The 14,647-nt window shown below is 38.6% G+C and overlaps 1 protein-coding gene across 3 annotated transcripts; it reads right to left on the bottom strand.

The window, feature by feature from the left end:
• Nucleotides 1-908: 908 nt before the first annotated feature.
• On the bottom strand, nt 909-9,117 carry znf518a (zinc finger protein 518A). 3 transcript variants are annotated; one of them, XM_028469562.1, is made up of 3 exons: nt 8,585-8,785; nt 4,854-6,962; nt 909-3,424 (listed from the first exon to the last, which is right to left on the bottom strand). In XM_028469562.1, the coding sequence occupies exons 2-3, from the start codon at nt 6,946-6,948 to the stop codon at nt 2,703-2,705; spliced, it is 2,817 nt and encodes a 938-aa protein (XP_028325363.1). In that variant the 5' UTR covers nt 6,949-6,962; nt 8,585-8,785; the 3' UTR covers nt 909-2,702. The 3 variants fall into 3 exon arrangements, 2 of the variants coding, with proteins under 2 accessions (XP_028325363.1, XP_028325362.1); XM_028469561.1 differs by lacking the exon at nt 8,585-8,785 and adding an exon at nt 8,811-9,117 and having other exon boundaries at nt 910-3,424; XR_003675691.1 differs by lacking the exons at nt 4,854-6,962; nt 8,585-8,785 and adding an exon at nt 8,811-9,117 and having other exon boundaries at nt 3,300-3,424.
• Nucleotides 9,118-14,647: the final 5,530 nt, after the last annotated feature.

Here is a 14,647-nt window from a genome sequence, read left to right as displayed (position 1 = left end):
CGCGGCTTATTTCCCCGATCAGGGTGAATAAATCACTCTCTTCCGGGTGGTTACCATGGCAGCTCGAGTAATCTCTGATCCATTGATGATGGCTTTTTATCGCACGCGTGCACGAAATTAACTCAAGGTTTACATACTCAGGGTTGATTGACCCACTTCATACCAGCTGTAATGGAATCCGATACCCAGAGTTTCCCATCATGGGGTATGTTGACCCAGAAATTATGGATAAACTCAGTTTGTTAACCCTCCTTAATGGAATACCCCCCCTGGTTAGTAGTTGGATGGGAGACCACTGAGAATTCCAGGTTTCACAGTGGGGAACAGTTACCCCAGTGGTATCTGTCATTGTGTCTTTTGGCGAGACACTTCAACCACATCGCCTAATATGAATGTAGTGTGTGAGTGTTGGTGATGGTCGGAGGAGCCGATAGCACACTATGGCAGCCTCGCTTCCATCAGTAGCTTACCACCACTAAGTGTGGAGTGAAAGAATAATACCTTAATTCTGTAAAGCAACTTTGAGTGTCCAAAAAAGTGCTATATAAAATGTATTTTTTATTAATATTATTAAATAGTCAAACCCATATTGATTTTATAATCCACCAATAGAGGGCAATTTATCACATTTTTTCTCTTTTCCCACAGATCATCAGTGTGAACATTCATGCACTTGCTCTACCAGTCATAATGAGCTTATGTTCCTTTTTTTAAATGTAAACAGAGTCAGACATAACAGGAGCTTCTCCAGACTCAACATAGGGTTTCCGCATATCTTCAACAGATTTAATCCCACCTGAACCCTAAATGCTGCAGGCCAACAGCCCCACCAATAGATTCTTTCTGCTTCCTTTAGCATGGAATCATAGGAACCAAGACTCGCCACATTTTGTAATCCATGATTTATTTAAATGTACGTCTTAATGCTCAGTCAGTAAACAGTGTATTAAAATAAAAGCGAGGAATGAAAATAGCAGTAGCAGACAAAAGCATATGGACAAGAAATGACAGAAATTCTACACAGAGTGAATAATACAGTCGTCAAACTTCTCGTGTCGCATCTTCGGTCACAAAACAAAAAAAAAAAATGCCACCACTGACGAACTGGTTGTGTTGCTCTGATCGAGGACAGCAACGCTATTCTACGCTGCTGTTGCACATAAGAATCCAAGGCACTTGGGGAAACTTCTCAGGTATTATTTTACAGTACCACAACAGCGGGAGTATGTACAAAAATCATTTTCACTGACAATCTAGAAGCAGGAATTGATGCACTGTTCGGAAATGCTCATCCAATGGTCCTAAACTTAAGCACACACACACATTTGAGCTACTTTCGTTCATAAATTAAAGGAAAAATAGCAGGTTAATGTTAACTGGCTGCAAAAAGGCAGCATAAGAAATCCAGCTAATGCAATTGTTGAACATTTTTAAGATTTAACTTCCCATGCCCCCAAACTAACCTGAATTTAAAGTTACTTTTTATTATAACCTCTTAATATCCATCATTAGCATTCAGAAAAGGATTTGAAGGGATAGGAAGTTATGCAAACCTAAAAGCAAGTTTCCAGTATTTTTGCTGGTTTGTGCATCTTAATTAGAATGTTTTTAAAAAATAAAAAAAATTAAAATAAATAAACTATATAGTAAAAGTATTCTAACCTTAGCTAAAACATTCAAAAACCAAATACAGAAACAAAGCTATTAAACTCCATCAAATAAATCCCAAATTGAAGCAAATCTATTACATTAAACCAGGTGGGTTCACAATACGCTCAGAGTTAAGGAACCTTTGGTTCCAAACAGGATTGTCAGAGGCGTCCGTCTGTCAGGCTGAGGTAACGATAAATATCAATCCTCATTTTAATAGTGCAAATTTTAGTTTTTTCAAATATGATGATCATTATTTCAAGTCAAAAAGCTCACAGAAGTACAACATTATCAAATGATTTAGGCCTGTAATGTGAAAAATAGACTCCAGATTTCAATGGACACCTGTAGTTACAGGACATTGCGTTATTGAAATGAATCGTGCATCTGTAGGAATCAGTTCTCATTGAATTCATAAAAATATCTCCAAATCTTAAACCTATATTGATAGAAAAAGCTGGCTTCCAAGAAAATAACCTGTACAACTCTTCAGATTCATCTAAGGGCCCATACAGACAAAATGCATTAAGAACCACATAAAGGCTAGACCTAATAGTCATAAATAAATGTTCAATACAACAGCTTATCTTTTTTTTTTTTAAAAAACACACAGTTTTGGTAAGTTTGAGTAACTTTTTGGGGCCGTACAGCCCATTATATTTATATATGCATAAATATGACAGCTACCACACTGTATGGCCTACCCGTACATAGCTGATCTGTAAAACAGATGGTATGGCAAATTTACATGTTACAGTGTTCCATAACATATTTAATACAACAGTGTAATTAAATCATTATTAAATAAAGCTATAGTGTAGACAAAGTCACAGACAAAACAGAACTAAATCATCGTCCTCGTGGGCTTTACAAATAATTCTACAAAGAGTTGGTAAAGACAAACTCTGACCAGTATACACAAATGGAAGGTCAATGTTCAAAATACCCTGAGAACAGGAACCTTCCACCAATAATTAAGACTCTAGAAAATATAGTTCTCTATCATTGTTTCTTCGTCTTTAAGTCAGTTCTGTTTTTTCTTCCAGATTAAATCATCCAGTGTGAGAGACATTTGAGAGTGTTTCACAGTACGGCCTATTCCACTCCATCAGGTGTCGCTGTCGATGCGACATCCATATTTCGTGACTCGTAAAGATCCGACCGCAGAACCAGCAGCGGTACTGAGCCGAATTCATTCTATCCTCCTTGATTGGAAAGACTGGGTCAACGATCTCATACTTCTTTTTGTTTAACCTGCGAAATTTCATCTTCAACACGAACCTCTCCTGTACTGACACTTTATCGGGCAGTTCTGGTGCCGCCTGAACATTTAGCGCATCATCCGCCTCTTTGTGCTTATTGTTCAGAGCTGAGAGAGCGCTGAGAGTCCTGTGTGACAAAACCACCTTCTTCACCTCCCCCTTGTACTTCCTGATGACCTGCATGATCCGGACCACCTCAGGGACGTCAGCATCAGGATGGTTCAGAACAACCACCGGTTGCTCTCCCGTTGGACACTTAACCAGCTGAGAAGACTTCCAGGCCACGAGCTTCAGGTCCCTTTCCAGGTTCTTGGGGACCGGCTGCCACAGCTGGACTCCAGCATCTGGTGATGACGCCTCATGCTGAATGGTTTGACCCTCCACAGACTGGATGCTGCTGAGCAAACGCAGGCAGGAGTCAGGAGGAACTTTGCTGTTCTGTGGACCTTCAGCAGCGTCTTCATTCTGCTCTGCAGGAGCACAGAGGGGGGAACTTTCCACATTTGTCTCGTCTGTATAAAAAAAAAAAAGGTAATAAAGACTTAAATTAACTTCCATTAATAAACATATTTCACAGCCTGTTGATCAAGATGAATATGTTAATTGTAATTAACCTGATTAAAGAGAACTTAAATTAAAACTTCATTCTGATTATTTTGTCTCTTGAAAATAGGACTTTAATTTCACATTAACTATTGATGTGTCCAGGCTTATATTATTATAAGTATTTTTGTCATAGATATAATCAACTATACATTTTTGTTCATCTACAACTGGATTAAATGCAAAATCTGTTTTTAAAAAAATATATATTAACGTGTTTAAATTACTAATGCTAGTTTATTCAATCACTTGCTAATTTTGAGGCCAAGACTAGTTAGTGTAAAATGCCAAATAATGTTAAATCATCTTATTTTAAGCTATTTCTAAGGGAGTATATACGTATAATAAACACAAATACAAGTTATATGTTTTAAGAACGAGTAAATTGAGACAGCTCAAGTTTAAAATTTAAATTTAATAATTTAAAACCAGTCCAAATGTAATAAGAATCCTGACTATATTAAGAAAAGAAAAAAAAAAAACTTCCACTTAATTTACATGAAAAGACAAAATCAGATACTTCTATCCAATATTTATTATGCATATTTTTAAAGGGACGAACTTATATAAATTTACCAATAATACATTTGTCTTAACTGAAATAAAATTACAAAAACCCAGGAGATAATTTGAACAATGTGGCGAGATTGTATTAACCTCCTAAAAACATTCAGGTAAGACTACAAAGATTAACTCTATACAATAATATCTCAGAGTATTTGAATCCAAGTATATATATATATATATATATATATCAATTTCAATAATTCATCCATCACAGGCACACAGAAACACTTACTTTTATATAAATATATAGTATAAATATATGGTATAAATGGTAAATAGGGAAAATTAAGGGAAATTCAGAGTTCCAAGCTTAATCAGAATTCATCCATTTTCCAATGAACCTAACATCTATATTTGAACTGTGGGAGTAAACCAGACCATGTCAGACACTATTTTGTAACATCTGTGACACTGAGGAGACGAATCATGAATCAGATTTAATAAAAGCATATCTGGGTTTTTAACCTGATTTTACTAATAAACTAGGGCTGGGCAAAAAAAAATCTAATTAATCAATTTATCGAATTTGTAGATAAAAAGATTTTAATTTTGCAAATTTATAATTTTTCCCACCACAGTTTTTCTGACTTTTTCGCATTCCGTCCTTGTGGGTTACCAAAATGGCCCAGTGCTATCATAAATCCCACAAAAATAACATGTATACCTTTAAATGACTCTTTCCTTCAAAGTAACTCTACTACTGTATCTTGTGAGGCACATGGTATAATGCTTTCCCACACAGTCTACAGAAACTATAATTTGCCACCTTACCCTGCAGTGTAATAGCAGGTTGGGAAAGCGGAGAAGACGTGCTGTTGCTATAAAGAGTTGCTCCGTCGGGGGCTGAAGCTTCCTCATCGTGTGACGCACGCCCCCGGGTGCTACAGTGGGACGTTTGAAGCTGAAGACTCTCAGCGCTCGCCTCCTGAGCTGTCTGATCATTCCGACTTGTGTCACTAAAGAATCTGTTTGCCTCAGAAACCCAGTGCGCCGACTTCTCGCCGTCACTTTGGATTTCTTTAGGCATCAACAGTGAGCGTTCCAGTGAGTTCCCCCCCATATCTTTGGAAAGCGTCAGCACTTCCTCTGGCTTTGACTGGAAGGTTGAAGTGACACTTTCAGATGGAAGGTCGGGCTTACAACCTTTGGTCCAAGTCTTTTGCTGCACTTCAGTGAGAAGCAACCCCGTCTCCCCTGTAGACGACTCAGGCAGCTCACAGTGACAGTCTAACCCACCCCCTTCTGATGGAGACAAAGAGCTTTGTGACACCCATTGCTTTTCTTTCACAGGATTCTTCTTCAAGACTAATTTCAAAGGCAGGCCTGGTGCTTTTTTCACCACCTTCTTTTTAAACCTGGCCTTTCTTCTTCTCTGTGGCTTAGGCCTCCTCTTTGGTGCAAGGCGTTTGCATATAGACGTCACGTCTTCACTCGGCACGTGGCCTCCATCCACTTGTGCCGGATCCTCCAGTTTTACAGCACGCTCTTTGATTTCAGGGTTAGGCTTTAAATGCTGGTTTTCCCTATTTTCCTGTGTATGACTTTTCTCAGAGGGCTCATTCAGAGCTGACATTGCGTTGTCGTGTGATTTAGTGTCCACCTGAGGACAAAATGTGTGGTTGCTTAAATTCGACTGACATTCAAATGTGTCACCAGCTGCTCTTTCTGGAGACACAGGTTCTTTACTTGGCGAATTCATCATCTTTAACCTTTTGGCATAGGTGGCCCCGTTGTGACCAACACTTATCTTGTTCTTGACTGTGAGCACGGTGAGATCTGAAGAATTCGACACAATGCCATTTTCAGGCTTGGCGAGAAGGTTAGCATCATGTGGGAAATTGGATAAAACGGTTTGAAGAGCCTTGGTCCATTTCTTGTCACTCGTTTTCCCAGCGACAGATTTCATCAGGAACTGCTGGGTCTCCTCCAGTGTCGTCTGCGGGTCTGACAGATGGCAGTATTTGTCCAGGAACGTTGGACCCGGCAGGGAAAGGCAGTCCTGCGTTAGCCAGCACATTTCCCTCACGGCACTTCTTGTTAATCTGGGTTTTATGTTGAGGATGGTGTCATTTGGTTTCACTGCAGTGGAATGAACTTGCTCTTCCTTCCTCTTCCTTTTCTGGGTACCATCCTGGCCACCGTGGACGACTTTAATGTGCTTAGTAATCAACCATTTTTGAGATGCTTCAAAGCCACAGTGCTGACAGCATAATGCCTGAGAAGCTGTTCTGGAGCCAAGCTGATTCTTCTCTTTTTTAGCTCCGTGCAGGTCTATATTATGAGAAAATAAATGCTCTAAAAATACTTGCATCTCCCCAGTGGAGAATTTATGGCATGTTTCACATGAGAATTGGCCATTAGGACAGTGACACATAGTCAAGTGTGTACTAAATTCTGCCCAAGTGCGCTGAACATTGTCTTTACAAATACAGCACGAAGAAAAAGTGTCCTTGTGACTTAACAGATGGACCTGAAGGTAGGACAACTCGTGTGTGGTAAAAGGACACGAGTGACAGGTATATATTGGCTTTTTTCCAGCATGTTTTTCCTCGAAATGACTTGCTAAGTCTTTGGGAACATACTCCAAACCGTCCTGACATTGGAAGCATGAAAACCTGAGAGTACTTCCACCATGCGTGGTTTTGCAGAGCGTTTCCTCAGGGAGTTTCTGCGATGAAGGCCGTGCCACGCCCTTCCCCTGCTTCTCTGTGGTGATTGTCTTCTTTGGTCCGTGCTTATCTCTGCTTTGCATAGCTGGGGGTTGAGTGGTGGTCTTCCTGAGATGGAGCCGCTTGTGCCAATCTCTATTCTTCTTGTTTACGCGCCCTTTGTTATCTCCTCTGGAGGTAGCGCCACGAAGGTCCATGGCTTTTGCGGTTTCTGTAGGAGATAAAATGGCACACTGATATAGATGAGGGAGGAATGTAAGACACTATACTGCAGAGATGAGCAAGATCCACCACAGCAGGGGCCACAAAAATGTGATTGTCTGATCCGAGGGGCCACATTATCAACATTCATGTTAGCATTTAGAAGAATGACCAATGTCAGCATTAATACAGGAAAGAACAAAGGGTACTTTCGTCTTAGTCGTCCCTTTTATGTGCATGGTTACCATTTTGTGTGTTTTATAATTCATTCAGTCTATTTTCTTGACAATATGCCAAAGTTTTGTTGTCTTTTTGTGTGTTTTTCAAGTCATTATGTGTTTTTGTTATACATCTTACATTATTGTATTCATTTTCTGTCTTTTTCTATCACTTTGTATCATTTTGTGTCTTTTAAGTCCCCACACAGTGGGTGCAACAAAAATGTGTTTGTTTGGTCGAAGGGCCACAATATCAATATTCATGTCAGCATTTATAATAGTGACCAATCTGAGCATTAACACAGGAAACAACAAAGAGTTTTTAAAGTAATTTTGTGGTGCTCTTTGTGTATTTTTGTTGTCCTTTAGTGTATTTTTCCAGTATAATATGTTTTTTGGAGTATGTGTTTGTCTTTTTTGTGTGTGTGTGTGTGTGTGTAATCTTTGCGTATTTCTGTTGTTGTTTTGCTTGTTTGTAGGACTGTGGGTTTGCAAAGTCATTTTTTGTGTTTTTCTTATTTTTTGTGTTTGTTTTTCATTCTTGTGGTAGTTTTCTGTGTTTTTGGAGTATTTTCAGTGTTTTTCTTGTCTTTTACTGTATTTTCCTGCAATGCTGTCATTCTTTGTGTGTTTTTTTTTTTTTTTTTTTTTTAATGCATTCTTGCTTATGTCATTTTGTACTTTTTCTTTGCGGGTCACATAAAATTAGACTCAGGGTTTCCAGTCGCCTATGTCTGGTGTAGTGTATCTTTTTTTGTGTTTTATGAATCCTTTTCATCATTTTGAGTTTTTGTTGTTACTTGGGGTACTTTTGTTGACATTTTGTGCATTTTGTTGTTGTTTTGTGTATTATGTTGAGCTTCATATAACTTCCAACTTCATGAATTACAATTGTATTCCTAAATTAGACCAAGTGCTGCCAGTTGCCCATGTCTGCTCTACTGTATACATTTCGTTTTATTGATTATATGTGAGGATGAGTCCATTACACGCTGGTTCACCTGTTGCTGACTGGGTTTGAAACTGAACTTATGACTAACATCTATTTATACTATTCACCAGCGGCAGAAAAAACACACTGAACTGTAACTCGTCTGTTCAATTTCCAGCAATAACTTCACTGCCTTACATTAATTCACGGATAAAGGACGTGCGTTTAAAAACGGATGTAAAACTAAACATTTTAAGCGTCCGAAACTCCCACGGACTGATCTGGACTTCACTCGTACAGACAGATTAATGAGAGACAGCAGAGGAGACGAGGGGGTGCCGTGCGGCCATTGTGCAGCAGTCTGACTTGACAACAACAAAGTGACATGGCTGGCTTCCTAGTGAGCGCTCAAAGCTCTGGAATAACTGGTGTTTCAACCATTAACATGTAACTACAAGCCGCGTGGAGTGTGGAGAAACTCACCTTTACCGTTAAGCACCAAAGCTCACAAAAAAAAGCGAATAACTTCCAAGACTATAGTACAATAAAGCGACAAAGTTACCCCGCGTCCGTTCTATTAAACCCATGCTTCCAGCCAGAAAACGTACGCGCACACGCACGGAAAATAAGATATTAATGAAAGCATTGAGAAGTGTCGGTGCGGCTGTGTGATGTTGGTTTTTGTTTTGGTTTTTTTTTTTTTTTTTACCTTTTTCTTTTGTGGAGAGCTTGACAGCTCAGCGAGTGGCAGCCATGATGGTCTCATCCGGGGATTACAGGCTCTGAGCTGCTTTCAGTGCTTTAGCCTTTAGCCCCGGTGCCTTCGTGCTGTCCCGGGTCGACTGGCCGTCACACTGTCCCGAAAAACTGCTTTATGGGCCTCACTTTAGCATAAGAATGGGTTTTGTGCTTCTGTGAGTCCATTATTTAACAGCAGACAGTTTAACCCAGGGAATAATACATTCAAACCGACAACTGTGGGACAGCCCATTATCGTTCAGGTGATTCCCAATCAGGGGTACGTGTGCCCCTAGGGGTACAGGAGCACATTGCAGGGGGTGCTCTGAAACATTTGTCAGTTAATTTCAAAATAAAACAAAAGCATTCCTATTTTTATTTTTATTTTATTTTTTTAGCCTTTTTTTATTTATATTTTGGTAAATACAAATTTACCACAAACTTACAGTACTATTAGCAGGGTCTTTTGGTGCCCAAGGCAATAGTGGACTTTGACCCCCCAATAATGAATAAAAATGGATAAAGTTATTTTTTATTTTTGTTTAAGTCTATACACAGTGTGTACACGTTATTATTTATTTTAATTATCAAGACAAAACAATGGGCGCACGGTGGATTAGTGGTTAGCACGTCCGCCTCACAGCAAGAAGGTCCTGGGTTTAAGCCCTGGGATGGACACCTGGGTCCTTTCTGTATGGAGTTTGCATGTTCTCCCCGTGCTGTGTGGCTTTCCTCTGGGAACTCCAGCTTCCTCCCACAATCCAAAAACATGACTGTAAGGTTGATTGGAGTCTCTAAACTGCCCATAGGAGTGAATGAGAGTGAGTGGTTGTCTGTCTGTTTGTGTTGCCCTGCGATGGACTGGTGCCCTATCCAGGGTGTACCCCCGCCCAACGCCCAATGAGAGCCGGAGATTGGCACCAGCAGACCACCGTGACCCTGAACAGGAATAAGTGGGTCTGAAAATGAATGAATGAAAAAGACAAAACGATGCAATTCTGCGACGCAACAAACCATTGAAAAAAGATACAACCTATTTCAAAATTTAGAATAATGCACTATAATACAATATAACACCTACAGCTATAGTTCAAATGTCTCGAGGGAACAATAAAAAACATGGTACCAAATCCAAAAGCAATGCAAAATAGTGCAATCATTAGAGTACAAGGACATTTCTAATTTCCTGTTTGGTTTCACTAGTCAGCAAAATAAATCCTAAAACCAAAGAACAAAATGTGCAAACAACACAATAGAATTATATAGAATACAACAAGAATTCAAATAAACATAAATATGGGCAGAAGATTAGCAGGTATAGTTACACATTTTTAATATTAACATTCAATTAAGAATAAACATGTACAGTGATTGTAAAGGGTGTGTTTCACATTTATTTTACATATTTAAATTATTATTTAAAAAGGGGGGGGGGGGGGGCAATTTGGCACCCCATCCAGCAGATGGCGCCCTAGGCGGCCGCCTGTGTTGCCTGTCGGGAAGGCCGGCCCTGATTATTAGAGAGTAGAGTATTCTTATTCATCCAGCAGTGGGGAAATTTACTGTAATGACAGCTCAATAAAAATGACAACAGAAGTCAACACAGAAATACCTAAAAGACACCCAAAAATAGTGAAATAGATAAAATAAACAATACAATTATAAAAGCTATATACTGTATACAGTAAATCGAAATATAACAAAAAAAAAATATGAATAGAAAAATAATATATAAAGAATAAAGGATACAGATATATACATATTTACAGGCGGGACAAGGAGATGTATTTACATATTTACAGACAGTCCAAGGAGAGATGCCTCAGACTGTTTTATTGTACAGTCGTACAGTGGTGGGAATGGATGACCTGTGGTAGCGCTCAGTTCTACACTGTGGGTGTTTCAGTTTACCACTGAAGGAGCTGCTCAGACCCTCCAAGTGCTGTGTTTTCTTGTAATTTATTGAAACAGGATTAATTTGTGCTGTAGAGGCCATTTAAAACACACTTTTGATGATAGGAGACAATAATTACTGAGCTATATTTCACAAAGGAGACAGTATTTACTTACTATTAATGTTAACACGTAAAAGTTGCATTAATATATTTTTTTTAAAAAAACAACAAAAAAAACCTATTTTAAATTTGTGGATTAAGCCTTTGGAAACCAATGTTCAAGACTTAGGAATGAGTTTAGGAGAGTCTGCTTATACATAAATGAAACAGCATCAATTATTTAGAAGGTATTTATGACAAAAAGAGGAGGTACAGGTGATTTGACAAAAATGCAAAAGCAGTGCATGGGACAACTGCATTACAGGATCAGCAACATCTATGATAGTGCATTTTAAAAGTTGAGTGAGTAATTAACAACTAAAAACTATGTTCCAAAAACAACATACAAACAATATTCCCAATAATTCCAATCATAAAATATTCATTACTTCTTATGTTAAATAAAATTATTTGCTTACAACACTGTTAGTCAGCTCAACTGTCTGGTTGAGTTAAAAAAAAAAAAAAACGCAGACTATTCCTTAGTGATATATATATAAACAGATTAAGCTGTTAAGAAAGTCTGGGTCCTATTGTTACCGAGACAGGTCGAGTTCCAAAACAAAAGCTGTTTTTTACTCAGCTTTGTAGATGGGAAACTTTAGGCAGCTTTACTTTGCTGCAGCATAACAGTCAGTCCTTTGAGTCTGTTTTTTTTTTTTTTTTTTTTTGCAAAGGTCTCTTCCCCAAAGTTGTATCAGATGGATAAACCACTTTAGAAGCAGATTGGAAATAATATTTTTTTAAAAAGAATGTGCACTAAGACAGCACAACATAATTATTTCTCTTCATTATATATTACGGTATATAATAGGCCTAAACACTCAGTCATAATTAACAGATATTTTGGTCTCTGAAAGTACAAATTTTTAGAAAATGCAACTCTAGATTCTCAAATGCATTTCACATGCTGTTCTAATGATGGATATTTACAGCAGCCCTGCTCTACTGGTTTCATGTAAAGATGTTGAATTGGAATTTAGTTGGTTGGTGACGTTTAGTTAGTAAATGTTAGTAACAGTGTGCAAAGTATAAAATACAACTTCCTGTTCTTATGTACATTTTTGTTGCTGTTATAGCAGCATCATTATAAAAATCAGTCTTTGCCCAAAGACATAACAAGCAGCCTCCTGTTGGCTGCATGGACTGGAGTATTAATAAACATTGGCACCTTCTGGTTGCATGCAGAAAATGAGTCTTGCTAGGATTTGGAAATCAAATAATGTATTAGTATATTAACTGTATCTAATCTAATGGAGTGGAACTGGTCCACAAAGCAAAAACAATTGTGTTCTGGGTGGTGGAAGTAGAACGTCTCTGAGCATCTCTCTGATCCACTCATGAGTGTTGTGCTGTTTCTGGTTTGAGGTCATTTAAGGGCTATCCACCTGCATATGAGCTCACAAATCCCACTGGAGAGTCAGTTTCAGAGGGCCTGATTCAAAAAGAAAGATGTTGATTGAAAAGTTTCTATGCCTTTGATGTGTACATTAGCATTACGTAATTTGGATTAACAAGTTCCCATTTTAATATAATAGTCCTTAAAACAACATCATCTTCAATAACATTTAGGCATTTCCTCATACAGATATAGCTTTGTACACAAAATGCATTACTTTATTTAACTCTAAAAAGGAAGTTGGTCCAATGGCAAACAATAATATGGAAACCTGATGTACTAAAGTGCTGGTCATTGTAATTGGCAATGCAATATATATTTGTCACATTACCAGGGGGGATATAATGAACTTAGTAGTATGGACTATTCATAATATTATTTGGCTATTCTATTACTACTACTGTGTATTTCATATTTAAATGTACCTAATGGAACTTGTGCACATGTCCCAAAGTACGCGAGAGCACACATGCTTATTTTTTATTACAATTTTATATTCTTTTAGGCAAGTGACACCCTGAACTACCCTGTTAACACCAATCTGTTCACACTAATGGAAAGCAACTCTGCAAATACAGGATGGCTAGAGTAAAGTCCATACCAGCCATGCATTGCCCGATCCCGTTAGATCTCGGAAGCTAAGCAGGTCTGGGCCTGGTTAGTAGTTGGATGGGAGACCACTGAGAATTCCAGGTGCCACAGTGGGGTGGCAGTCACCCAGTGGTATCTGTCATTATGCCCTTGGGCAAGGCACTTCACCTACATTGCCTAGTATGAATGTAGTGTGTGAGTGTGTGTTGGTGGTGGTCGGAGGGGCCGATGGCGCACTATGGCAGCCTCGCTTCCATCAGTCTGCCCCAGGGCAGCTGTGACTACAATAGTAGTTTACCACCACTAAGTGTGGAGTGAAAGAATAATGCCTTAATTCTGTAAAGCGACTTTGAGTGTCTATGATAAAGCGCTATATAAAACTGATGCATTATTAGAGTAAAGTCCAAATTTTATAAATGAGCTCTGTCTGATAACTTACAAAAATAGTCACAACAAAAACATCTAGCTTGAATAAATGGGACACATTATGTGTTGATTCAGTTCAAGAATATAATGCATGTTTTGATTATGTAATCAACAATCCTATAACTCCACTGGAGGACATCCAAAAGCCTACAAGTTACAATCCCAACAATATTGCTGCAGTATTGGAAAATTCTAACATGATTATTACACAGAATATTTTGCATGCCTTATTCTTTTTTTATTTTATTTTTATTTAATCTATTTTATTCTAATGTTTGCTATTGCACCTTTTTTAGGCACCTGTGAGCCAAAGCAAATTCCTAGTTGTGAATTCTGTTCATCAACAATGGCAATAAAACATTCTGATTCTGATAGACATTCATTAAGCACTGGCACTTTGAGTACCAACACAGTCGTGGTGCTCATTTTTCATCTCACAGTTGCTAACAAGCTAACCTGACAGACCAACTGGGAACACAATATAGACCCATGCCACATGACCTCACAGGTCACGTGATGTACGGCCCTCTGCCATGTTGGAAGAACAAGCCACCGCAGGAAGCGTTTTGAAACCATAGACTGTATATATTATTTACATTGATCCAAGTGTGCAGATCTATTTTTCACACAAAATTGCTCAGATTCTGAAAAACCAGCATTGCACACTCATATTACAGTTGAATTATGAAAAATGTGCCTACTTACCCTGGATTTAACCACATGGAGTCCATCACGAACAAAAGCAGCTACTTTCTTAAATCCAGCCTCAAACAACTGGTTGTAAACTTCCACTTCTTTGAAACTTTTCATGTGGTCCATTGTGTATGAGCAAGATATAAAAATGAGGTAGTTCACAATGTCAGGATAGTCACTCCCGGGAAATAAGAGACATCTTCATTCCATTTGTCAAGAGGAACGTTGTAGGGGTCATTCCCGTCGATCAGACACAGTTTCTCCTTGTACCGACTTCTCTCAGCTTCTGGTAGAGTGTTAACATAATCCGTGACCTCCGACATATTGAGGCCAAACGGAGACGACCTTCAACAATCGTTTAGCACATGGGCTGCTTTCAATAAGTCAAAAAAATAACACTACCCTGATAGCACACATACAGTACACCTCGCCGACATTGGTACGATGAATGAAGTTGCATCGGTGAGACGTATTATGGAGAGCATTTGCTCATTGGGCAGACGTTGCGGTGACATGGCGTTTGGTCGATGTTTGGACGATGGATTAAAGATGCTCAGCGCGGATTCTCTACAGCTTATATTAACCTTTATTTAGCTCAGATCATTCAATTAGTATCAATATTTCTATATCCATAGTCAAGTATTT

This window comes from Gouania willdenowi, chromosome 15 (genome assembly GCF_900634775.1).
Source record: "Gouania willdenowi chromosome 15, fGouWil2.1, whole genome shotgun sequence".
NCBI lineage: Eukaryota > Metazoa > Chordata > Actinopteri > Blenniiformes > Gobiesocidae > Gouania > Gouania willdenowi.
This window is presented reverse-complemented; position numbering and strand designations above follow the sequence as displayed.

What these genes read in the sequence shown, in the direction of transcription:
- znf518a (XM_028469561.1), bottom strand. Translation starts at nt 6,948, where the DNA reads ATGGACCTTCGTGGCGCTACCTCCAGAGGAGATAACAAAGGGCGCGTA. An exon ending in ACCTGCTATTACACTGCAGG is followed by an intron (nt 3,425 to 4,853) that starts GTAAGGTGGCAA and finishes TTTTTTATACAG; the next exon opens with ACGAGACAAATGTGGAAAGT.